Source organism: Myotis yumanensis, unplaced genomic scaffold, assembly GCF_028538775.1.
Source record: "Myotis yumanensis isolate MYYU_CA2020_CCGP unplaced genomic scaffold, mMyoYum1.0.hap1 SCAF_2, whole genome shotgun sequence".
Classification (NCBI taxonomy): Eukaryota; Metazoa; Chordata; class Mammalia; order Chiroptera; family Vespertilionidae; genus Myotis; species Myotis yumanensis.
This window is the reverse complement of record NW_027223753.1, coordinates 29,866,811-29,894,455: the sequence shown is the minus strand read 5'-3', so window position 1 is coordinate 29,894,455 and position 27,645 is coordinate 29,866,811. Positions and strand designations below refer to the sequence as shown.

Sequence of the window (27,645 nt, the reverse complement as noted above, 5' to 3'; positions counted from 1 at the left end):
GGAAGTAAAAAGTTCATGCTCAATAAGAAACATGGGTGCCCTGACCAGTTTGGCTCAGTGGCTAGAGCGTCGGCCTGCGGACTGAAGGGTCCCAGGTTCGATTCCAGTCAAGGGCATGTGCCTTGGTTGCGGACACATCCCCAGTAGGGGGTGTGCAGGAGGCAGCTGATCAATGTTTCTCTCTCATCGATGTTTCTAACTCTCTATCCCTCTCCCTTCCTCTCTGTAAAAAAATCAATAAAATATATTTAAAAAAAGAAAAAAAAGAAACATGGGCATGCTCTAGAGCAGTGGTTCTCAACCTTCTGGCCCTTTAATACAGTTCCTCATGTTGTGACCCAACCATAAAATTATTTTCGTTGCTACTTCATAACTGTAATGTTGCTACTGTTATGAATCGTAATGTAAAGATCTGATATACAGGATGGTCTTAGGCGACCCCTGTGAAAGGGTCGTTCGACCGCCAAAGGGGCCGCGACCCACAGGTTGAGAACCGCTGCTCTAGAGTGAACCCACGCTGGTATCCTTTGATGGTATTATCTCCCTTCAGTGGGTGAGAATCTTAGGGGAGCGTTTTAGAAGAATATCCATCAGCTTTCCAAGTACATTCTGTGTGTGTGTGTGTGTGTTTTATTTGTTTGTTTGTTCACAGTATTAGAGAAAAATGAATGTTGAGGGAGTTTGGAATTATTCTTTGGTCTGATTTACTGTTTTACTTTTATGTTGGGTCTGTCTGGCTTTAATGGGGATTTTGTTATTTGTTCCTGACTTCATCTATCCTTGGGTTTGGCTGGCACAAATGGCATTAATTGGGTCTCTGTCCTCTATCTCTTGACCAGGGTGACTTAAGCTATGTATTCTCTGGTTAGGGAGGAACGGTATAAACCATTTGCTCTTAAGTGTTCTTGGTTAGGGACTATAAGGTCTTGGGATTCACTAGCTGGCTGTAAATTGTTCAAACTGTTTAAGCTTGTTTAATTTTCTTGTCTCAGTTTCCCCATCCCACTGGCCTAGGAATTTTCCTAGCTTCTTACTATCACGCCTCACTCCCACCAGCCTCAACCCAAGCTGGTGTAAAAAGCTGTGTACCCTCAGTGAGTCACAGCTTTTCAGATTTCCCCAAAGGGCCTTGGCTTCTCCACTTATTAGAAAACTTTGGCTGAATCACTCCTGAGGTAAGTCAGAGAACACCTGAGTAGCAGCAGGTTGTGTCGCATCTAAAGGTAGTCCTCTGACAAAAGAGACATGGCAACTGAATGCACTGCTCACTCAGGGATTTCCTTTTGCTATAAAGAACATTATTAAGACAATTGGTAAAATCTGGAAAAGGCCTGCATTTTATTGTCTGATAATATCTATCAATTTTAACTTCCTGACTTTGATGATTTTATTTATGAGAACATATAAGAGGGTGTCCTTGTTTTTAGAAAATATATTTTATTTTTTTAAAATACATTTTATTGATTTTTTACAGAGAGGAAGGGAAAAGGATAGAGAGTTAGAAACATCGATGAGAGAGAAACATCGATCAGCTGCCTCCTGCACACCCCCCACTGGGGATGTGCCCGCAACCAAGGTACATGCCCTTGACTGGAATTGAACCTGGGACCCTTTGGTCCGCAGGCCGACACTCTATCCACTGAGCCAAACCGGTCAGGGCATAGAAAATATATTTTAAATATTGAGGGATAAAGGAGCAAAATGTCTGCAACTTACTTTCAAATGGTTCATATTAATGGGTATCCATAGAAAGAAAATGATAAAGCAAATGTAGTAAAATGTTAATATTTGGGGAATGAAGATGAAAGGGATGTGTGAATTCTTTGTGTGGATAGTCTGAATAAATCTGAAATTATGTCAGCCTCCTCTGCTGGGTTCACCTCTTCTCCATTGAATGTTCAGTTTTGAGGCATTTCCTTAGGCTCTCTTCTCCTCCCTAGGCGATCTCCATTCCCATGGTATTAGTTACCATCTACATGATACTCTCAAATTACTCTTTCAAACCCACGCTTCTTTTCTTAATGTCAGATTGCATGTCCAGTTGCCTACCTTTTCATCTCTTCTCAAATATCTCATGAATATCTCAAACTCTCTGCACCCCAATCTGAATTCACATTTTTATATCTCTCCCACGAGCTCGCTCCTTTTCCAGGGCCTCCTCACCTGAATGCACAATGCCAACTGCTTGCTCAAGCCAGAAAAGAAGAAACTCCAGTAGTCATTTTTGCCTACTATCTTCCTCATCCCCCATATCCAATTTTCTTTCTTGTGGTAAAACTTGACTCTCAAACTATTAATGATCATTTTTTATTAAAAACTATTTTTTTCTTTGTTCATCAACATATCTGGAAGATCTACAATCCTTACAAAGGTTTGCAAGCAAGGGACAATATTTGTAATATGTCATCTTGGTTTTTATATTCTCATCTCAATAGTAAACTGGCTTATATGCTCTGAAAATCTGCATAGTTGCCCCTCTTTGGCTGAATTTCATCCAGAATCATAAAGGAAAGAGATACTGTAGTTCCTAGCTTCCTCTTCGAAGTAGAGCTAAATGTTGAAGCAGAGGTAAGTGATGATGCCTCGCTGATCAAGCAATCCAACCAAAAGGAAATAGGTGTAGCTATGTTACTCTGAAGCCAAAATTGACTCTAAAGTCAAAAGCATTACTAGAGATAAAAAGACGCACTTCATAATATAAAACATAAAGATTTAACTCTATATTTAATTAGTAAGATATAACATTTGGATGTGTGCTTGCTTAATAACAAAGTCTCAAAATATATAAAGTAAAAATTGACAGAACTAGAAATAGATATATCCACAATCATGATGAATTTCATATGCCTCTCAGATTTAAACAAAAAGAATATGCAAGATTTGATCATATGAACAAGTTTGACCTAGTGGACATATGTAGGACACGGTGCCCAATTACTCCATTCTTTTATAGCCCACACAGATCACTTACAAATATTGACCATATCCTCAGCCATAAAGCAAATCTCAACCAATTTCTAAAAGTCAAAATTGTACACAGCATATTTTATGACCTCAATAAAATTAAGCTAGAAGTCAACAACAAAGAAGTCACCTTCATTTAGAAATTAAATTCATACCTCTAAATGACTCATGAGTCCTAAATATTAAGACATATTTTGAACAAAATGACAATTAAAATACTTAAGTTTAAAATATGTGGGATCAACTAAAGTGGTATTTAGAGAAGAATTTATAGCCTATATGTAAATGTTATAAAAGCAGGAAGACTGAAAATTAAATTACTACGACATGACGAAGAGGAAGATCAGTCAATAGAAATAATACATTTAAACAATTTAATTTAAACAATAATTATATACATTTACTCAATAGGGAAGAATTCATGAACAAGAATTCAGAGTAGAGAGAACAGAGAATAGGTAATGGAGGAGGGGAAAAATAAAGAGCAATGAATATAGTAAAGGAGAGAACTAGAATTTGATGAGATGGACTTTAAAGGACTTTTTTAGAATAGGGAAGTTCTGATATTTTCTTTTAAATTATGTGCTAAGAGTTGTTGATCCTCCTCCTTACCCCTCCCCACCCCTTAGCAAATTTTCACTAAACATCTATTTGAAAGAGCTAACTCATATTTGAGGTTAGTGGGTGAGAACCAAGAAGAAGGGGTTATGTCCCTAAAGAGATGAAAAAAACAACTGCAAGGTGAACAGTGGAGAGTGAGGATGCAATTGTAAAACTAAAGTGAGATATGGTAGAAAAGTCAGGCCCTGGGACTTCACAGGTATCTTGGAGAAGAATAAAAATGCCCAAAGTTGTGGAATGGGGTTCCCAGCAGATTTTACCTAGACCTGAAGGGGTAGGGTGGCCTATCTGGCCTTTATTATTTTTTTAAATATATTTTTATTGATTTCAGAGAGGAAGGGAGAGGGAGAAAGAGATAAAAACATCTATATATATAAGAGCCCAGCGACTGAATGGCAGAACGACCAGAATGACTGGTTGCTATGACATGCACTGACCACCAGGGGGAAGACGCTCAATTCAGGAGCTGCCCCCTGATGGTCAGTGCACTCCCACTCAGAGGGCGGGTCCACAGCCACTTGGCTGACCAGGATGAGAGGTGCTCCCACAGCGGGCCGATCCCCGCAGGCCACAGCTGCCACCAGTGCACAAATCCCATGCACCAGGCCTCTAGTCAATGATGATAGAGAATCTTTGATGTGCTGCCTCCTGCACACTCACTACTGGGGATTTAGCCCTCAACCTGGGCATGTGCCCTTGACTGGGATCAAACCCAGGACCTTTCAGGCCACAGGCTGAAACTCCATCCACTGAGCTAAACCTGCCAGGGCAATCTGGCCTATTTTTATTATGTATCTGAGTGAATTAATTTACAGTGAGGAACAAAAAACTCTCGGACAGGTCCTTGACTTGCATATCCTCTCCCTGGGTGCAAATCTACCTAGGAAGCTAAGCGTGCTAATGGACAGGCTGTTTGATAAGCCTGGAGCTAAAAGAAAGAAAAGATATGCTGCCAGCAGGTGCATAGGGAAACTTTGCTCCATGAACCAAAAGGTCCCTGGTTCGATTCCTAATCAGGGCACATGCCCGGTTACAGGCTCGATCCCCAGTAAGGGGTGTGCAAGAGGCAACTGATCAATGTTTCTCTCTCATCAATGCTTCTATCTCTCAATCACTCTCCCTAGAATCACTAAAAAAAAATATTACCAAAAAAAAAAAAAAGATATGTTAAGTGACTACGGTCATCCAGGAAACAAGCTGATGCTGCCATGGCCACATCTAGGCCATTTTACAACAATAATGAATAAGGTTATGGGAGAGATCAAGGTCACAAAGATATTAAGTAAAAGAGCTGAGATTGTAACCCATGCACATCTGAGTCCAAGGCCTGCACTCTGTCTCCATCACTGGGAAAGAGGACAATCCAGTTTCCATTATGCAGGCTGGACTCAACAAATGAAACCTGGCACGAGCAAAGTGAGATCTTTGTAGGATCTTTCAGAGGGCTTCTCCCCTAGACCGTATAAATGGCTCACGTCTGCTCAAATCGCTGTCTAGGAAGACAAAGACGCCAACCTGGAATGGTATCTCAGCCAATCTGTACTAGGGCACCTTGCAAGGCCCTGGGGCCTTCTCTGGAAAAGATCTATGATTTATGTCTGCATTTTGCTATTTGTTTTCTATATACCTCCTGTCCTTTTTGTCCCTCTCGTTCTCCTTCACTGCCTTTTTTTTTGCATTAAGTGGATTTTTTCTAGTATATTTTAATTACTTTGTTGATTTTAAACTATTTTTAGAATAATTTTCTTGGTGATTACTCTAGGAATTATAGTGGACAGTTTAATCACAAACTACCTCAAATTAATGCTAACTTAGCCGAAACCGGTTTGGCTCAGTGGATAGAGCGTCGACCTGCGGACTGAAAGGTCCCGGGTTCGATTCTGGTCAAGGGCATGTACCTTGGTTGTGGGCACATCCCCAGTAGGAGATGTGCAGGAGGCGGCTGATCGATGTTTCTCTCTCATCGATGTTTCTAACTCTCTATCCCTCTCCCTTCCTCTCTGTAAAAAATCAATAAAATATATTTAAAAAAAAAAATTAATGCTAACTTAATTCCAGTAGAATAGGGAAACTTTGCTCCAATATAGCTTATTTCCTACCCCCACCCGCTTTTTTTTTCTGGCAGAGATCTATGGAACATGCATCACTTGGAGACTTCTGGGAAATATGAAAAACTGTTTGCAGTTTAATTACAAATACCCTATTAGTGACCTGATAGCACATTACTCAAAGTTGTACAAAGTCATGATAAACCAAGTGCAAAGGTCGTGATAAACAAGTTTTACTGATTTCTACGCCCAAAGCTCTATATTCCCTTACATATGCTGTGCAAGAAAGAATAAAAACACACTATATGTGAAGTCACAGGGCAAGCGGGTGGGAACTTCAGCAATTCATAGTACCTCAAAGCAGTTGCACAAGGCTGGAATATGTTAGATGCTCCATAGTCGCTTGAACAGGCCCTGACGTGGAACCCATGGGTCACTAAGGAACGGGCAAAATTACTTCAGTGTTGATGATATGTAGTAATTGTTCAATGAGGTTTTGTTCTTGGGCACTGAGCTGTTTTTCTTGAGCTATATTAGAGACTCTGGTGGCATATTCTTGTGCCTGGAATAGGATTGCAGTGACGAAAGGAAGTTGTCACAGGGAAGCATTACATTGGGAAGCCCCATCTGTGCTCAATCCCAGAAACATGGGAAAGGATCCATCAGCTTCTCACACCAGCCACTGAGCTCTTGTTGGAAACTTGTGAACACATACTGGATCCTTAGAGCTAGCCACACGTGTGCTGGGTGGGGAAGGGGACACCAGAAAAAGTCACCTGGCTTGACAAACTAAGTACACTTTCATAGCAAAGTGAGATCTTTGTAGGATCTTAATTAGGGCCCTTTGAACCAACACTGGAAGGCAGAGAGATGAAAGGACCATAAATAAACTGCCAACCTGGAGGAACTCACTGAGTGTAGTTAAAGCTGTTACTCCATTCCTGCAAGGACTCCCCAGAGCCCTCAGGCCCTGCAGGCTTTCTAGTATTGCCCCTGCCTCAGTTTACCTATGCAACTCTGGGAAGGCCCTTGAGGGAAGAGGACAATCCAGTTTCCATTATGCAGGCTGGACTCAACAAATGAAACCTGGCATGAGACTCTGAGCTTTTCTGGAGTAGGGGCTTACTCTTAGGACAACCGCTAATGCAACTGGGCAGAACACAGCTGGGTTCAACTAGAGGGATTTCTATCTCAATTTTAGACATGCTGACTTTCTGGGGAAACTTGCCTTTGAAGAATTCATCATCAGGTAGTAAAGCATGACCAGGATTCTCAGGACGAAGACAATTTTTTGGGGAGCTCCGCTACATGTAGACTCTCGAATGTTTAAGATTGAAGTCAGGATCCGAATGGCTTCTGCTTCCTGGGCTTCATCTGCGGTGGAAAGGAGGGAAAGCAGAAACAGCTCCTGGAGGCAGCTGAGTCTGCCCTCCGTGGTAAGCACCGAGCTGTGTGGGCACCTGGCCTCCAGAAGCCTCCTCACAGGGACGCTGGTGGAGGCAGTGCAAAGCACAGCAAGTTCTCCACCTGGAGGGCAGCTGCCACATACAGAGCAGTTCCAGGCAGCTCCTGGCCTCGCCTCGCATGTCATTATGAGAGAAACCTAAAAAAATGCTCAGTCCCAACGTTGCTAAGATTTCTCTCTTTCAGAGTCCTGAATTGGATTTCTTAGGCTCCCAAATACAGGGAATTTGTCCCAGTGGTCCAACTCGGCTTCCACTCTCTAGCAAGAGGGGGGAGTGGAGCTTCTTGAAGGTGCAGCATCTTAATTCTTCTTCCCCGACTCCGTAGGTGCTTAAGCATAGCCTTTCTGCTTTCCCTGGGGAGGCTGTTTACAATTCCCCCCAGCAGTTTTTGGTTCTCCTTTAGTCATTATTTATTGACTTACTAGTGGCCCAGTGTACAGATTTGTGCACATTAAAAGGAAATTAATTAGAAGAAATATTTTAATATCGTTACTCACCCTTTCTCTATAATAGAAGCGTCAGAGATTAAAGAAAAGTAGTAAAATGTATATGAAAACAATATATAAATTGATTAATAAACAGTAACAACATAATATAACAACAAAGACATGATATAAAAACAACACTGAGCCCTGACCGGTTTGGCTCAGTGGATAGAGCGTCGGCCTACAGACTGAAGGGTCCTAGGTTCGATTCCGGTCAAGGGCACGTACCTTGTTTGCGGGCACATCCCCAGTGGGAGATGTGCAGGAGGCAGCTGATCGATGTTTCTCTCACATCGATGTTTCTAACTCTCTATCCCTCTCCCTTCCTCTCTGTAAAAAATCAATAAAATATATTTTTTAAAAAACAACACTGATAAAAACAATGACTGATAAATTGATTAAACTTATTCTAATATCTCCCTCTACACCACATTAAGAGTAAAAACACTTTCAGAGTGCTTGACTAATTTCCCAACTTTAACTTTAACGTCACATGCTCTTCGAACTTGAGAGAAAGCAACATATAACTGACCATGTCCGAAAACGGGTTCAGGTAGGAATATTCCTACTCTGTCTAGAGTTTGTCCTTGTGATTTATTAATAGTCATTGCAAATGCTGGCATCACAGGAAACTGTCTTCGAATTAATTTAAATGGGAGGCCAATGTCAGACGGGGACAAATCAATTCTTGGAATCAGAACAACCTCTCCTTCCGCAGATCCTGATAATACTTCAGCTTTGATTATGTTAGGTCACAATCTTTTGATAATAAATCCAGTACCATTACAAAGACCCCATTTACTGTTAAGATTTCTCAGTAGCATGATGATTGCACCTACTTTCAATTTTAATTTATGACACGGCATTCCCAAAGGAGTAATACTATTAAGAAATTTGATGGAAAAATTTTCCTTTCCAGCATCATCTGTTGAATCATCACTCAAATAGGTGTGAAAATCTCCATCAAGTATATCCAAAATTTCTTCATTTAATTTATGAAAGTGCCCATTTTTAGGACAAAGAATCACACATTTAGATATATTTTAAATATTATCTATAGATATACTATTTCCAAAGGTAGCTTCAATAATAGATCCGTTACAAATCATTTCACGGGGGATTTCAATAATATCCATTCTGAGAACTTTATCTGTGTCACACATGCACAAGTCAACGTTTATTTTTAAATTGCCAGTGCACGTCATATGTACTGGCCGGTCAGTCAGTCACTGAGCCTTTTATATATAGAGAGAGATTATGAGTTATTATGGGCCAGATACTTAAAAGCACTTTTTTAAGTATAGCAAGTCCCAAATAACATCATTTTGTTAAACATCACTTCATTATAACATTGATGAGAGAAAAAAATTTATTCCCAATCAAAGCCACTCTCTGTGTGGAGTTGGCATGTCCTCCCACTTCTATGTGGGTTTTCTCCTGGTCCTCAGTTTCCCTCCCACAGCCCAAATATGTACCCATAGGTGACTAGTGTGCCTAAATCGTCCCAGTCTGAGTGAATGTAGGTGTGTGTGTGAGTGCACCCTTTGAGGGAGTGGCATCCTGTCCAGGGTTGGCTCCACCTTGTGCCCTGAATTGCCAGGATGGGCTCCAGTCACCTGCGACCTTGAACTGGAATAAGCAGGTTGGAAAAGAATTATCTTGCTAGTTTTTATTAATATTTCTTAAATGTATGGATAGCTCACATTTATTCAGAGTTTAATATTAGAAATGTTTTGGGTCTTTATTTAGAAGTTTGGTGATGTTTTCGTGACCAGAAATATGCCGTAGGAACTTAACTCTTCTTTATATCAATTAGCCTATAGTCCGTTTCCAAAAAACCTATGAAAGACATTAAGTGAGGACATACTGTGTTAAGATTAGAGAAACAGACAGAAAGGATATATACCATAATATTAAGGTTAGCTATCTTCAGCTATCTATGATTTCCAAGTTTTCTGCTTTAACATAAACCACTTTTATCATAAGAGAAAGCTCAATAAAGTTACTAATTTTTTAATCCTTAACTCAAAACCTCTCCTGTAAGAAGTCTTCCCCCCTTCAACACCAGCCTCACCTCTTAGCTCTGGGGCTCGGCTTATAATATAATTTGTACTCACAGAAATTTTATTTTGATATTTCAGATAGGCTCTGTCTCACCAACTACACTTTTTTAGCACAAGCTAGATCCTCTGTCTCTTTATTATCTCAGAGGGAGTGATATTGTCCAGGGCTACTCAACATTCAGCCTTTTGCCGAGCCTGGGAATGGTGAGATGAATCAGACTCAGCACTGCCACTGAGGAGCTCACTGTCCAGTAAAGCAAGAGGATAAGGCACCAGGACAATTGAGTAATGCCACTTCTGTGTTGAGCCATGGCTTATGTCCTTGGAGGGACAACACATAAGAAATGGATGCTCTGCAGAAATTACAGTGGGCTCTCCTCCAAGTATATCCCCTGAAAGGCTGTGTGTGGTGCTAGAAATCTGACTTCTGGTAAAATCCCTTTGCTCCCCTGTCTCGGTTTTCCCATAATCAATATGGGGGAGATGGCATGTGCTCCAGGACAGGCACAGCAGCTCTCCCTATTTTCGGGACAAGGCCCACGATTGACAGGAAGTCACTGCTCTGCTTCGTAGGGAGAACTGCCACTTACCCAAGCCAGTGTCAGTCTCAAATCGTTTGCCCAGTAAATCTATTTGTTGGACGCGAGCCTCTGAGAGGACTTGATAGTGATTGTTCAAATATTTATCCCAGATCTCACAGACCTGTTAGGAAAGAAGATACAATCAGACAAGCAGGCCAGGCCTTAAGTCACTGGACCAGCCAGCTGGGAGGGCAGCACCTCTAACCATCTGCAGACGCCCTCTCTCATTGTGCCTGGTTGGGGGGAGGAGGGAAAGAGGAGGCTCAGGAGCCAAACAGGCCTGGCCAAAGTGAGTGTGGCAAGTGTTGGGCTGCAAAGGGCACCTGGCTGATCTGGGGACAGCCCTGGGGGATCTAATAACAATGACTACCATTTGTTGAGCACATATAACTAAACCTTTACATCCCCACAACACCAACTGAGGTCATAGTCTTATTATCCCCATTTTACGGAGAGAGAAACAGGCTCAGAGATCTTAAGATTGTACTTGACTTTTGGTAAAAGCTGGTAGGTGGCACAGCCAAGAATTAAATTCAAGTCTGTCTGACTCTGAAGCTCATTTCTTTTCAGCTACACCACAATGCCTCTTCCTCAAAAGTGGGCCTAAAATATGAATAAACAGTCACAGCATGAGAGCCTATATCACACATAGAAATGGTTGCTTGCTGAGTGAGGTGTTGCTCTATGAACATAACTGACATTTTAAATACTAAAAGCAGTTTAAAATCTTTCACATGCAAAGATGGAGACTTCAAGTGCACTCATATTTTTTGATCCCTTCATATGACTTTTTAGCCATAATTTCCCCTTTAAAATCTCATTTCTGCCCTAGCCAGTTTGGCTTAGTGGATGGAACGTCTGCCTGCAGACTGAAGGGTCCTGGGTTTGATTACGGTCAAAGTTACATGCTGAATTGCAGGCTCAGTCCCCAGTAAGGGGCGTGCAGGAGGCAGCTGATCAATGATTCTTTCTCATTCTTGATGTCCCATCTCTCCTTCTCCTTCCTCTCTGAAATCAGTAAAAATATATATTAAAATCTCATTTCCTTCTCTATCACATACCTCAATATGCCCACATTACCTTGCTTCTATGGGTATGACAGAGCATATGGCAATCTATGTGGAGGGGTTTGGTTATTATTGACCTATCACTTATTATTTGTTAACTAGAGGCTCGATGCACAAAATTCGTGCAAGGGGCTCGGCCCTCACAGCCCCGGCTTCGTCCCGAAGGTCATCCAGAATATCGTCCAGAAGGTTGTTTGGCCGTCTAGTCTAATTAGCATATTATGCTTTTTTTTATTATAGATCATTCTATAGATTCTAAGGACTATTTTGGTAGTGGAGAAATACGAAGAGAAAAATTGGAATATATCATATATCAGGCTATGTAAACTTGGGCAAGTGCCTTTATCTCTCTGTGCTTCAAATTTCTCATGAATGATCTGACACCAGTTGTAAGGTACAAGGCCTAAGTGTCAAGGCTCAGCTCCCATATCCCCTAGCTCACCTTGGTGTACAGTGTGTCTGCCAGGTCAAACTTCATAAGGTCAAAGAAGATATTAGCCAGGTGAAAGTAGCCTCCTGAGGTCCTGATGTCCTCTGTGCCATATGCACAACTGGCAAAATAAATCTATAGCAGAGGAAGAAGGTGAGTGCTGTGTTCTCTTTGCAAATCATATATCTGATTTTAAAAAAAGACTCGTGGACTGATCGAAGATGGCGGCATAGGTAAACACCGGAGACTGCCGCCGTGGACAACCACTTCAAAAATACACCTAAAAGTCGGAGCGGACATCAACCAGAACCACGGGAAGGCTGGCTGAGGAGAGTCTCTTCAACTAGAAGCCAAAACAACAGCATTCCGACGCTCAGCGGAGGCGCAGTGTGGAAAATTTAAAGGTACGGCGGTGCGGCGGTGAGGGTGCGCGCGCAAAGCGGGCTGGCGGCTGAGGGCGAGATTGTCGTTTTCACTCAGGAGCGAGTCTCAGACTCTGGGCTACAGATCCGGGCGAGTCTCTAGGGACCCAGACTCAAACGGGAGAAGCGGGACTGTCTGGCTACGGCCCCTCCGAGGTTTGCAGCGATTGCTGGGACAGAGAGGCAGAGCCCCTGGGGACGGACTGAGAGCGGCCATAGCTGCTCCCTCCCCCCCGCCCTGTTGAGCCCGCCCCGCCCAAACCCTGCACACAGCCATTTGCCGATCGCCTCAGGCAAGGGCTGGATTAGCGCCTCCCCTGAGGACTGAAGTTTTCCCACAGCTGATTTCCACCGCCAGTCGGCCTGGAGGTCAAATCCCTCTAGTGTTAACTACAACAATTAAGGCTTCGCTAGAACAAGACTGCGCACAGAGACCACAAGGGGGTGCACCAAGAAAGCATAAAAGATGCGGAGACAAAAAAACATGACAGAAATGGAGGATATGGAGCTAAGAATCGCAATTTTGAGGGCTTGCCATAAATTTGTGCAGAGCCTCACGAAAACTAATGAGACCCTCGATGCTACGATAAAGAAATTAGAAAGTAAGCATACACGGACTGAAATAAAGAATATTATACCCAATAGCAGACCAGAGGAGTGCAAGAATCAAACCAAAGATTCGACAAAAAACACCCAATTGGAAAAGCAAAATGAAAAAAGAATCCGAAAGTGTGAAGATAGTGTAAGGAGCCTCTGGGACAGCTTTAAGCGGTCTAATATCAGAATTATTGGAGTGCCAGAAGATGAGAGACAGCAAGATATTGAAAACCTATTTCAAGAAATAATGGCAGAAAACTTCCCCCACCTGGAGAAAGAAATGGACTTACAGGTCCAAGAAGCGCAGAGAACCCCAAACAAAAGGAATCCAAAGAGGACCACACCAAGACACATCATCATTAAAATGCCAAGAGCAAAAGACAAAGAGAAAATCTTAAAAGCAGCAAGAGAAAGAGGCTCAATTACCTACAAGGGAATACCCATACGACTGTCAGCTGATTTCTCAACAGAAACTTTGCAGGCCAGAAGGGAATGGCAAGAAATATTCAAAGTGCTGAATACCAAGAACCTACAACCAAGATTACTTTATCCAGCAAAGCTATCATTCAGAATTGAAGGTCAGATAAAGAGCTTCACAGATAAGGAAAAACTAAAGGAGTTCATCACCGCCAAACCAGTATTATATGAAATGCTGAAAGGTATCCTTTAAGAAGAGGAAGAAGAAGAAAAAGGTAAAGATACAAATTATGAACAACAAATATGCATCTATCAACAAATGAATCTAAGAATCAAGTGAATAAATAACCTGATGTACAGAATGAACTGGTGACTATAATGAATCAGGGACATAGAAAGGGAATGGACTGACTATTCTTGGGGGGGAAAGGGGAATGGGAGATTCGGGAAGAGACTGGACAAAAATCATGCACCTATGGATGAACTCAGTGGGTGGGGAGTGAGGGTGGAGGGTGGGGTGGGAGCTGGAAGGAGGGGAGTTATGGGGGGAAAAAAGAGGAACAAATGTAATAATCTGAACAATAAAGATTTAAAAAAAAAAAAAAAGACTCGTATCCAGGATATACAAAAAATGTTTACAACAGCCCAACTAAAAATGAGCAAAGGGTCTGAAGAGACATGTCTATAAGAACATGTACCAATGGCTAATAAGCCATAAGAAATGAAGCTCAATATTTTTAGTCATTAAGAAAATGCAAAATAAAACCATGAGATACCACTTCTCACACCCTAGAATGGCTCTAATAAAAAAGGCAGAATACAACAATTATTGTCAAGGATGTGGAGAAAATGGTACTTTGCTGGTGTGAATATGGAATGATGCAGCCTCTGTGGAAAACAGTTTGGCAGTTCTCAAAAAGCTAAACATATAGTACTACATGACCCAGCAAGTCCATTCTTAGACATATGCCCAAGAACATGAAAACACGTGTTCATACAAAGGTTTGTATAAATATATTCTTAGTGGAGAAAGAATGCTCTCCCTCCCAAGAGCAGGTCCACACCTCTCCCTTCCCTTTCCTCTTCTCCCACAGGCATGCTCTCAGGCAGCAGTCGCCAACCTTTCAGACCTCACAAACCACCAGTGGCCCGGGACCATTGGTTGGCGACCCTGCTCTAAGGGACCCTATGAGGCTTGCAACCAGGGAGCAATGGGAAGTGGCAGCTTGTCCTGGGCTAACTCCCTCTTCCTGTCCCCAAAGTACCCTTTTCTCTGACTTCTTAGTGAGCCAAAGCAGCCCAGCCTAGGCTCATTTCCCCACCTAGTCCTTTTCCTGTTGCTTCTTCTATTCTGGGCCCTTCCGTGTTTCACTGTCCCCAGCTTTAATAAACATCCTCTAAAAATCACCTGAAAAAAAAATACATTCTTAGCAACATTATTCATAATAGCCAAAAGTGGGAACAATCCATATGTCCCTCAACCGATGACTGGCTAAACAAACTGTAGTATATTCAGATGAGGGACTACTACTCAGCAATAAAATAGAACAACATGGATGGATCTCAAAATAATTATGCTAAGTGAAAGAAGTCAGATGCAAAAAACCACATATCATTCTGTTTATATCAAATGTCCAGAAAAGACAAACCTAGAGAAACAGAAAGTGGCTGCCTGGGGCAGGGGTGAGGTGGGATAGTAAGAAGCTAGGAAAATTCCTGGGCAAGTGGGATGGGATTAAACAAGAAAATTAAACAAGGCCAAACAACTTGCAGCCAGCTAGTGAATCCCAAGACCTAATATCTTCCCCAACCAAGGACACTTGAGAGCAAATGGTTTATACCTCTCTTCCCTAACCAGAGAACACATAGTTGAAATCACCCTGATCAGGAGACAGAGGACAGAGACCCAGTTAATGCCATTCATGCCAGCTAAACCCAAGGACAGGTGAAGTACGGGGGAACAAATAACAAAAACCCCATTAGAGCCAGACCAACCCAAGATAAAAGTCAAACAGTAAAGCAGACTAAAGAATAATCCCAAAACCATAAAAATTCTAGAAGAATACAAAGGCAACAAAATCTCAGACATATGCCAAAACAATTTCTTCACTGATACAGCTCCTAGGGCAGTTGAAACTAAAGAGAAAATGAACAAATGGGACTACATCAAAATAAAAAGCTTCTGCACAGCAAAAGAAACCATCAACAAAACAACAAGAAAACCCACCTCGTGGGAAAACATATTTGCCAACATCATATCTGATAAGGGCTTAATCTCCAAAATTTATAGGGAACTCATACAACTTAACAAAAAGAAGATAAACAATCCAATCAAAAAATGGGCAAAGGATCTAAATAGACACCTTTCAAAAGAGGACATTCAGAAAGCCAAGAGACATATGAAAACATGCTCAAAGTCACTAATCATCCGAGAGATGCAAATCAAAACAACAAATGAGGTACCATCTCACACCTGTCAGAATGGCCATCATCAACAAATCAACAAACGACAAGTGCTGGAGAGGATGTGGAGAAAAAGGAACACTTGTGCACTGCTGGTGGGAATGCAGACTGGTGCAGCCACTATGGAAGGCAGTATGGAGGTTCCTCAAAAAATTGGAAATGGAACTCCCATTTGACCCTGTGATCCCACTTCTAGGAATATATCCCAAGAAACCAGAAACACCAATCAGAAAGGATATATGCACCCAGATGTTCATAGCAGCACAATTCACCATAGCTAAGATCTGGAAACAGCCTAAGTGCCCATCAGTAGATGAATGGATTAGAAAACTGTGGTACATCTACACGATGGAATACTATGCTGCTGTTAAAAAGAAGGAACTCTTACCATTTGCAACAGCATGGATGGAACTGGAGAGCATTATGCTAAGTGAAACAAGCCAGTCAATGAAGGAAAAATACCACATGATCTCATTCTTTCATGGATAATTAAGACCATTACAAACTTTTGAACAATAATAAATACAGTGGCAGAGCTGCCTCAAACCGATTGTCGGACTTCAGCGGTAAGGCCAGGGAGGGTTGGGGGACAGGAGGGAGGGGAGTAAGAGATCAACCGAAGGACTTGTATGCATCCATATAACCATAACTAATGGACATAAGACACTGGGGGGTAAGGGAGGGCAGGGGCTTGTCAAGGGTGGGGGGGAAAAAAGGACACATATGTAATACCCTTTGTAATGCTTTAAGCAATAAAAAAAAAAAAAAAAAAAAGAATAATCCCAAACTACCCGCTAACCTCATTTTGATGCATCAGCATATTAAAAATGCATCTGGTGCCTGGCCATTGTTCTCAGTGGTTAGAGCACTGGGTGCACATTGAAGGGTCACAGGTTCAATTCCCGGTCAAGGGTATGTACCTGGGCTGTAGATTTGATCCTTGGCTCCAGTTGGGGCATGTGTCAGAGGCAACCAATTGATGTGTCTCTGTCACATCTCTCTTTCTCTCTCCCTCCTTCCCTCCCTCCCTGCCTCCCTCTCTCTATCCCTTCTTCCCTTCCTTCCTCCCATTCACTCTCTAAAAATCAATGGAAAAAATATCCACGGAAGAGGATTAACAACAACAACAAAATAAATCTGGAAAGCTGATGAATATTCTAGTGAAACCCTCCCCTAAGATTCTCACCCCAGAAGAAAGATGAAAACTCTCAAGACGAAGACCCAGTGTGGGCTCTTTCTGGAGCACACAGATGCCCCTTCATAGGTATGAACTTTTTACTTCCTCCTAAACCCTAAGGGTCCCCACCACACTTGCAACCAGGGAAGCAATGGATAGCGGCAGCGCTTCCTGGGCTAACATCCTGAACCTGTCCCCAAGGCGCCCTTTTCTCTGACTCTCCGGGGAGCGGACAGCAGGCCCACCTTGGCTAATTTCTTTCCCCTACCATTTCTAGAGAGCCAAAGCTACCCACCTAGGCTCTCACTATTGCTTCTTCTATCCTAAGTCCATCCCTTGTTTCACTGTCCCCAGCTTGAATAAACATACTCTCAAAACCACCTGGAGTTGTATTGTGAAATCTTTCCTTCGTGGAATCAAGAACCTACACACTACAGGCTGGTCTGAGGCAGACCTGCTCCAGGTCAGTTCCCGTCCCATGGCAGGGGTGGGAATGAGAAATGACTGAAAATGAATATTAGGGCTCTCTTTGGGATGATAAAAAATGTTCTACAACTGGATTGTGTTAATGGTTGCACAACTCTGTAAGCTTACTAAAAATCATTTAATTATTCACTTAAAGTGGGTGAATTTTATGATATGTATCAATAAAAATTTTTTTCTTTCTTTTTTTTAAGCTAGGCTGAGAACTCTGAGCTTGATCTAATTCTTTTTTTTAAAATATATTTTTAATTGACTTTAGAGAGGAAGAGAGAGGTAGAAACATCAATGATGAGAGAGAATCATTGATTGGTTGCCTCCTGCACACCCCACACTAGGGATTGAGCCCGCAACCCAGGCATGTGTCCTGACCAGGAATCAAATTGTGATCTCCTGGTTCATAGATCGATGCTCAACCACTGAGCCATGCCAGCTGGGCATGATCTATTTTTTATAGTCTTTTTTCTTTCCTTTTTTTTTTTTTTAAAGCCAGGCTGAGGAATCTGAGCTTGCTCTCATTCTTAACAGGATGGCCCACCTCAAGACAGAATGAACAAATCCTTAATTTGTCAGAGGGGGTAGATAGAGTCTATCTGTGCAAAAAAACACAGATGAAGAAGTGCATTAGTCAGGCTCATAGGTGGAAATTTATGGCACCCTCAAAATATTTCCTGAAGACACATTCATGAAAATAATTATTTACAGAGATGTGGAAGGGTTAAGGAACCAACAAGAACTAAGGAGGCACTGGGGATTCTCAACAGCAAGAAATTATTGCCATTCCGACTCCTGAAAAAGCAAGGGGAGAAAGCAGGGTTACGAGGGCCCAGTAAGAGCTAGAACCATGGAAGAAGGCTACCTGACAGGAGTCGTAAGGAACAATGACCCTGCCAGAACTGAGGTGGGGAAGAAAGGCAGCGGAGAAAGTAAACACCCCAACCTCTTTCTCCTCCCAACCTTCAATCCCCGCCACATCGCTCACTCTCCAAACCAAAGCCAAAGCAATGGAGTCCAGGTTGTGTAGTCCACAGAGGTAAGCCTCCCAGGGTAGAGTAGGGCAGCAAATGGATTTGGGGTGAGGGGGTATGGAGACTGATCACCACAAGATGTTTCCATTGGCTCTATGGACACTGTGCAGTGGCGGCCAACCAGAGGGAGGGTTGCCCAGTGGAGAGACTGAAGAGAGAACCAACCTGCATGAAGACTGCAGTCTGACCCTAACCTCATCCAGATTTCAGACTCAGAAACTATTCTCTCTGGTAATATTGTCCAATACTGAAATCCTAATAGAAACCTCAGAAATGTTGGGAGAACTGCTCAGTCATCACCCTTATTATCCTATTTAACATTTCAACAGAGTTTTGTAGTTTATAAAGCACATTCACATACAACCAGCTCATTTAATAACCATACTCTGAAGTAGAGATATTGATGTTATTTATAAAAATAATAGCCAAAGTGCTGCACATGCATTGTCTTATTACTTATCTCTGTAATGAGGTAGAGACCATTTCATGATTTCTCTCTTAAAGGTGATGAAAGAGGTTAAATGGTTTGTCCAAGATTATGTGGCTGGTCAGATTATAGAGCTGAGACTAGAAGTAAAAGCCCTTCTCTTAGTCAGTACTCTGTCTGCCTCCCTTTATGATCCTCCCAGCAACTGAGGGTTAGGGAAATTATGTGATCTGGGCAAGGTTGCACAGCCAGGAAGGCTTGAACTCAGGCTGTTAAAATTATGTCCTTGCTGGGCCAGAGTGGCCCAGTTGGTTGGAGCATCATATTGTGCATCTAAGGGTTACTAATTTGATTCCTGGTCAGGGCACATGCCAGGGTTGTGGGCTAGATCCCCAGTAGGGGGCATACAGGAGGCAGCCAATGAATGTCTTACATCAATGTTTCTCTCCCTTCCCCTTCCTCTCCCACTAAAAAATCAATAATTTTTAAAAAATCTTTTAAAAGTTGTGTTCTTGTTAACACCCCAACAGTCAGTTGTAGACAAAAAAGTTATAGAGAAATGCTCAGTTAAAAAAAAAAACACACCACAAAAACTAAACAGGGCTGGACTCAGAAACATTCAGGTGTTATAATTTAGACTGTTTACATCATTGGCCAGATGATAACGGGCTTCCTCGTAGTTTTCCTTAACCATAAAGAGAAGTCCCAGGTTCCGATGCAGTAAAGAGTGGGTGGCATAACTACAATCAGTTGATTTGAGGACTGCCCACTGGGCTTGGGATAGATATTCTTCAGCCTGGACAATCTGGTCTAGACCTGTCCAAAAGATTGAAAGAAGGTTATAATTCATATCCTGGCCAGAAAACACATGATGAAATATGTCATCATGCATTCACACATTTATTCATTAACTCAGACATTTATTGACACACAAATACTTATACACGAAAATTTATAGCAGCCTAATCATAATAGCCAAAAAAAATAGAAACAATTTAAATGTCCAAGTGATGAGTAGATATGCAAAATGTGGTCTATCCGTATCCATGAATGAAATAGTATTCAGCCATGGAAAGAAATCAAGTACTGATATGCTACATGGATGACCCTGGAAAACATATGCTAAGTAAAAGAAGCCAGACACAAAAGGCCATTATTGTATGATTTCATCTATATGAAATGTCCAGAAAAGGCCAATCCATGGAGATAGAAGGTAGATTAGTGGTGGCCAGGAAATGTGGGTATGGGAAAACGGGGTATGACTGCTAATATGGGTGTGGGGTTTCATTTGGGTTAACTAAACTGTTCTGGAATTAAAGGTAGTGATGGTTGCACAATCTTCTGAATATATTAAAACTGCTTAATTAACCTTAGCCGGTTTGGCTCAGTGGATAGAGCATAGCCTGTGGACTGAAGGGTTCCGGGTTTAATTCCTGTCAAGGGCACATGCCCAGGTGTGGGCTCGATCCCCAGTAGTGGGCTTGCAGAAAGCAGCCAATGAGTGGTTCTCCCTCATCATTAATGTTTCTACCTCTCTCTCCCTCTCCCTTCCTCTCTGAAATCAATAAAAATACATTTTAAGAAAAAACTGCTGAAGTATACTTTGAAAGAGTGAAGTAACTTAAATGATCATCATCAGTAATGGAATAAATTGAAAACATGTGCCAATTTATAGGATGGGATGAGAAGAACACAGCATCACTTCTATGATATTCCTGCCAAAGATACATCGTCTGCAGAGGAAACTTCAGAGAAACCCAAATTGAGGGACATTTTATAAAGTAATTGACTTTTAATATTTAAAAAATTAAAGTCACAGGCATCAAGGAAAGGTTGAGAAATTATTTCAAAATGAAATACTGTAGATACTAAAAAATGTTAATTCCCCTCAAAAATGCTAATGTTCCTCTTGTTGTAACAGCCACATGGGATGTCTGCCATGGGTATGCTCCCCACTCTCAACACTGCCTCTCATCTATAGGAGCAGGTTCCTGTATTCCTGTTTGAACTACATGACCCTGACTCAAAGGTAGGTAGATACCACCCTCAAGCTGAGTCAACACAATTCTCTTTAGGAATTTAAAATTGTAAATCAGATGCTAATTAGCTTCTATTACCCACCGTGAACCTGGAGGACATGTAAATTCAGCTATCTCTGACATTTTAGGGTTGCTGTCTCCTGCAGTAAGCATAAGGTAGAAAAATCTGGTCTGCAGATATGGAGAAGCAGAGGCAAGAGATAAGGCCCCAGAAATAGAAGCTGAGAGCATCGGCCTTACTTTGTTACAGCATTCTGATTCTAGTACCTCATGGTGCTTCAATTCCCTTAGGACATGCCAGCGTCCTACTACACTTCCTCCTTTTGCTTAGGTCACCTACAGTGGATTTGTCAGTTGTAGCCGAAAGTTCATGACATCTCCTTCCCCATCTTGTGCCAAACTTTTCAGCAGCCCTGCTCTTGCACAAAAGATACCAAGGCTAGATTCTTTGGCTACTGATAGGACCCAATATAGCACTTCTTAAGGACTCCAGGGGGTAAGTCATTTCCACTTACCAATGCTAGCCTCGGCCAACAGCAGGTAGGCAGGCACAAGCTCTACTGAACTCAGGCCATACACATTCATGCGGAAGCGAAGAGAATGCAAAGCTGCTGGGACAGCATCTTTATACCTTCCTTCAAAGATATATTTCTGGGCTACGGTGTAGCAGAATTCAATCAGGTGCTTCTGTGGAAGAAAAAAGTAGTCAGTCTACAGGTAAAAGACAATGGTGGATATAGGTATACCTGGAGATAAGGCCAATACCTAATGAGCTGGTTGAGGGCACACAGTCAGCCTGCCTGTATTAAGCTGGCCACAAGTCCTAGCATAAGCGACACAAAAAGGCAAACTCTGCACTGTGAGTTCCTTAAGGTCCAGGAATAAGTGTATTTTCATCTTAGTTCCATATTTGGCATAAATGAGTGCTCAATAGAAAATTATTAAATGAATATTATTCTTCTATTTATATTAAAATTTTAGTTTAACAAAACTATCATGCCTCAGGACTATCTGAAACTGTCTGCCTTTCTATTTGAATTAATTTTAAGAGAATTTTCCTTCTGGAGTTATCCTGCTTAGCTAATATCAGAAACAAGTTTACTCTAAGGCCATTGTTCTAAGGCAGTGATGGCGAACCTTTTGAGCTCAGCATGTCAGCATTTTGAAAAACCCTAACTTAACTCTGGTGCCGTGTCACATATAGAAATTTTTTGATATTTGCAACCATAATAAAACAAAGACTTATATTTTTGATATTTATTTTATATATTTAAATGCCATTTAACAAAGAAAAATCAACCAAAAAAATGAGTTCACATGTCACCTCTGACATGTGTGTCATAGGTTCGCCATCACTGTTCTAAGGCCACTCTCAAAGTGTGACAACACTAACATTGATGAATCTGGTGTTTTGAAATTTATGGCTTATAAAATGCTATTTTTTTAAGGAAAAATGCGACGCTATCAATGCCATAATAGTTTTCCTAATCTCCTCTATTTATTTACTCCTTTATATATTCAAACATCATTGTTGACCTCCTACTACGTGCCTCGGCTCTTATCAGAGTACTTGACATATATATGGGTGTTATGGCTGAATTTTGTTCCCCAGAATTCATATGTTGAAGCCCTAAGCCATAGTACCTCAGAATGTGACTGCACTTGGAGACAGGGCTTTTAAATAGGGGATTAAGTTAAGATGAGGCCTTTAGGATGGCCCCTAAGCCAATCTAATGGTGTCCTTATAAAAAGAAATTTGGACACAAGAAGAGATACCAAGGTTGTGTGTGCACAGAGGAAAGACCATGGGAGGACACGGCAAGGCAACCATCTGTAAACCAAAGAGAGATGCCTCAGAAGAAACCAAACCTGCTAACACCTATCATTGATCTTGGTCCTATTGCTTCCAGAACTGTGAGAGAATAAATTTCTGTGGTTTAAGCCGCTCAACCTATGGTCCTTTGTTATGGCGGCCCAAGGAGACCACAGCAGATACTCAGCAAATATGTGGAGAACTGACTGAATGGCACTGAGGACATAAAAACTCAAAACCAAGTCTCTGCCCTCACAAAGGTTACAGGTTAGTGATCTCAACCCAGAGCGCCCTTTCTCCTGGGCAGTTTTGCCGCACCCAGGAGTTAACCTGTCCCTGTCCCGCAGGCCTACCTGTCTCTGCTGCAGCTGCTGGAGGCCATGCTGCCGCTCCTCCTCTGAATTGTAGAAGGGCATGGTGGTGCGCAGCGGAATCAGCAGCTGACAGATCTTCTCATGAATGCTGTTCCAGTCAGCTTGCTGATGAGCCACATCACTGACAATAAAAACATGGACTTCACTGCATTTATGTCAGGGCTGACCTAAAATTCCATTGCTCCACTTCAGGCCTAGCCCTAGAAACTAGAAAAGCCAGCCCAACACAGACCAGGCAGGGAGACAAAATCTCTTTTCTGTCATGTGATTATTTGATGGTGGAAAAACTATGTTGGGTTGGGGAAGGGTGGAGAAGGGTGGCCTCTCTGCAGGCACAGGTTCACGTTCAGAAGCCATGTGGTGCTGCTGTGGCTATTCTGTTTTCATGATTAATTAGTAACGACAAAGACAGCTTTACTTCTGCATTATTCCAACGTTGTTTTCAAAATATCTGAACTTTGAAGCTGAGGGATGCGAGGGTCTTTTTCTTGAGGAAGAGAAAGGAATTTACATTTGGTGAGGTTCTAGGACAGTGGTCGGCAAACTGTGGCTCGAGAGCCACATGCGGCTCTTTGGCCCCTTGAGTGTGGCTCTTCCACAAAATGCCACATGCGGGCGCGCACGTACAGTGCGACTGAAACTTTGTGGCCCATGCACAGAAGTCGGTTTTCGGCCTGGGCGAGTCTATTTTGAAGAAGTGGCGTTAGAAGAAGTGGGGGGTGTCGGTCGGTCGGTCGGGCCGCAGGATACGGGAGGCGAGCGCGATTCATGCAGGAGTTGAGTGAGCCAGTCAGTCAGCAGTCTCATTGTGCAGTGGTTAGTGCTAGTCGCATCTGCAAATCGCACGCGGGTGACAAAAGTATCTACTCGAAGCATAAAGTTACCTGTATTTTTCCAACCAGCTGCAAATCCTACAGGTATTTTTGTCATCAATTTAAGAATTGTAATTCTTCTGTGTTGGTGGCTTTATTATTATAAAATGAAACATTTTTTTAGGTGCCCTGTTTGAGATGGCTACAAAGAAGAAGCAAGGAAAAACGGAAGACGAAAACCATGAATTTAAAGTTGAATTTAAAGTTGAATGTACCTACCTATATAGTTTAAGTTTTAAAAATTTGGCTCTCAAAAGAAATTTCAACCGTTGTACTGTTGATATTTGGCTCTGTTGACTGAGTTTGCCGACCACTGTTCTAGGAGATACTTTCCTACCATGGTGCCCTCATGTTGCAGGACTCTGGAGAGCACCCCTTGCATTGTCTTCTGTGCTCCTGTGGGTGCTTTTACTTAGAACACACTGTGAATGCCTTCCAAAGCCAGTGGTGCAGCAGGAGGTCTTGCATGTAACTAACTTTTGAAAACAGAACAAAATCTGTTATTACTGTTTTAAAGGTCAAGAAGCATAGGTGCCAAGAGATTAAGTAGTTGCTCTAAGCCTGTACTCCAAAGCCAGCTGTTTCTTAACTCTCTAAGGGGAGCACTGTGACATTTTGGTATACAGCTTTTCTGACTGTTTTACATACACATTTATTATTTGTAAACACTCGATTAGACAGCACAGATGTAGGACATTTGCATCACTGCAGGAAAATTCTACAAGCAAATCCACTCCCACTCCTTAAATAATTGCCTCTATGAATGACTTCCAAATTTATTACCCAAATCTGACCCTTCCTCCAATCATGGTGTTTTGTTTTGTTTTTACATTTTTTAACTGATATATAATTCACATATCACAAAATTTACAATTTTAAAGTGTATAACTCAGTGTTGTTTTTTAAAAATATATTCACAATATAAAACCATCTCCCTATCTAACTCCAGGACATTTTCACCCAGAAAGAAAACTCCATTCACTCTAATAGTAGTTCTCATTCTTCCTTCCACCCATGTAATGCCTAGAACCCTAATCTGCTTTCTCTTTGTATTTGCCTATTCTGGACATTGCATAAAAAAGGGAACGGACATTATATGATTTTTGTGTCTACCTTCTTTCATTTAGTATACTTTCAAGATTCAGTCATGCTGTGGCATGCATCAATGTTATTCCTTCTTATGACTGAATAATATTCCATTGTATAGATGTATCACTTTTTGTTTATACATTCATTAGTGGGTGAACATTTTGGTTGTTTCCACTTTTTGGCTATTATGAATAATGCTTCTATGAACACTAGTGCTTAAGCTTTTGTGTGAATAAATATTTTCAGTTCTCTTGGGTATATAACTAAGAATGGAATTGCTGGGTCATATAGTAACTATATGTTTAAATTTTTGAGGGCTGCCAATTTGTTTTCCACAGAAGCCGTACCATTTTATTTTGTTTTAATTTTTTTATTATTGATTTCAGAGAGAGGAAGGGAAAGGGAAAGAGGGATAGCAACATCAGTGATGAAAGAGAATCATTGATCAGCCACCTCTTGCATGCCCCTGGCTGGGGATCGAGCCCGCAACCCGGGCATGAGCCCTCATTGGGAATCCAACCATGACCTCCTGGTTCATAGGTCGATGCTCAACCATTGAACCACGCTGGCCAAGCATGTACTATTTTATAATCCAACCAGCAATGTATGAGGGTTCTATTTTCTTCACTTCCTAACCAAACTTGTTATTTTTTGTCTTTTTGTATTATAACCATCCTAGTGTGGTTTTATATTGTGTTTTCCCAATCACTAATCATGTCGAGCATCTTTTCAGGTGCTTACTAACCATTTGTATATCTTCCTTGGAGAATTATTTATTCAAATCCTTTGCCCACTTTTTAACAGGGTTTTTGTCTTCTTATTGTTGAATTTTAAGAGTTCTTTATGTGTTGTGGATACCAGGTCCTTATCAGACTTGCAAATATTTTTTTCTCATTCTGTAGGCTCTTTCCCCCTTTTCTTAGTGTTTTCTGATGCATAAAAGTTCTTAATGTTGATAGTGTTCGATCTATCTTTCTTTGGTTTCTTGTGCTGTTGTTGTCATACCTAAGAACTGTGCCTAATCCAAGATCACACAGATTTGCAACATATATTTCCTTCTAAAAGTTTTATATTTTTAGCTCTTACATTTAGTCTTCCTTGTATGTGGCATAAGGTAGGGGTCCAAATTTATTCTTTTGCATGTAGATACCCAGTTTTGCCGGCACCATACAGAGGAAACAATTCTTTTCCCAAATGAATTATCTTGATGACCTTTTTGAAAATCAATTAATCATAAATGTATGTGCTTATATCCAGACTTTTAATTCTGCCCCATTGATCTGCATGTCTATCCTTATGCCAGTATCACACTTTCTTCATTATTATAGCTTTGTAGTAAATTTTGAAATTGAGAAGTGTGTCTTCCACTTGTTCTTTCTGAAGACTGTTTTGGCTATTCTGGGTCCCTTGTGTTTTCATATGAATTTTAGGATCAGCATGTCCATTTTGGCAAAATGGCACTTGGAATTTTGATAAGAATTGCATTGAATTTGCACATCAATTTGGGAAGTATTGTTATCTTAATATTAAGTCTTCCAATCTATGAATACCTTTCCATTTATTTAGGTCTTAATTTCTTCCAACAATATTTTGTAGTTTTCAGTGTATAAATCTTATACTATTTTGGTTAAATTCATTCCTTTTTTTTTTTTGATGCTCTTGTAAATTGAATGGTTTTCTTATCTCACTTTCAGATTGTTCTTGGCTAGCATATAGAAATACAACTGATTTTTGCATAGCGGTCCTGTAACCTTGCTGTTTTCATTTATTAGCTCTAATAGGTGGGTGTGTTTTTTGTGTGGGTTCTTTAGGATTTTCACTATAAGATCGTGTCATCTGTTAATAGAGGTACTTTTACTCCTTTTCCAAGCTGGATGCCATATATATATATTTTAGGGGTCCAGTGCATGAAAATTCGTGCACTGGGGGTGAGGGAGTGTCCTTCAGCTTGGCATGTGCCCTCTCGCAGGCCGGGATCCCTCAGGGGATGTCCGACTGCTGGCGTAGGCCCACTTCTGGGCCACATGGCTATGGAGGGAGCATAGGCGAGTGCAAGGACGCAGGGGTGAAGCAAGAGGAACAAGAAAAAGAATTCCTTTGGGGATCATGTATTCCCAAATTGTCACAGGCTTGCATTGGGTCCACCCTCCTAGCCAATGATCTTTGTTCCCAGGTTAGACTGACAGACACCTTCCTTATGTCACCCTGACTTCGCTGCACATGCGAGGATTTCTCCCTTTGTTGGACTCTTTCCCAGTGATTTACAGGGAATGGACCAGTAGTTCCCTGGGGAGTGTAAAATTGCAGCTTCCTGGTGAAGCTGCCCAGACAACTGTGCTTACAATGTCTGGCCTCTCCTTTGCTCCTTTCTTTTTTTTTTTTTTTAATATATATTTTATTGATTTTTTACAGAGAGGAAGAGAGAGGGGTAGAAAGTTAGAAACATCGATGAGAGAGAAACATCGATCAGCTGCCTCTTGCACACCTCCTATTGGGGATGTGCCCGCAACCATGGTACATGCCCTTGGCCGGAATCGAACCTGGGACCTTTCAGTCCACAGGCTGACGCTCTATCCACTGAGCCAAACCAGTTAGGGCTCCTTTGTTCCTTTCTTATTATTAATATTAGCTAGCTAGATATGACTGTAACATTTGAAGAATATACCTTGTAGTATTTCAATCCTGTAAATTTGAAAATTGTTTTCATGCTCTAACATATAGT

The 27,645-nt window shown here is 41.5% G+C and overlaps 1 protein-coding gene across 1 annotated transcript in view; it reads right to left on the bottom strand.

The window, feature by feature from the left end:
- Positions 1-2,707: 2,707 nt before the first annotated feature.
- ZMYND12 (zinc finger MYND-type containing 12) overlaps positions 2,708-27,645 on the bottom strand; it is a 28,222-nt gene continuing 3,284 nt past the window's right edge. Inside the window, exons 2-8 of the mRNA XM_070404987.1 lie at positions 22,942-23,083; positions 21,291-21,462; positions 19,383-19,552; positions 11,738-11,860; positions 10,238-10,349; positions 6,862-7,007; positions 2,708-6,195 (exon numbers count right to left, since the gene is read on the bottom strand). Of these exons, the coding sequence (XP_070261088.1) occupies positions 6,070-6,195; positions 6,862-7,007; positions 10,238-10,349; positions 11,738-11,860; positions 19,383-19,552; positions 21,291-21,462; positions 22,942-23,083 (991 nt within the window). The 3' untranslated portion in view covers positions 2,708-6,069. The remainder of the gene's footprint in view (positions 6,196-6,861; positions 7,008-10,237; positions 10,350-11,737; positions 11,861-19,382; positions 19,553-21,290; positions 21,463-22,941; positions 23,084-27,645) is intronic.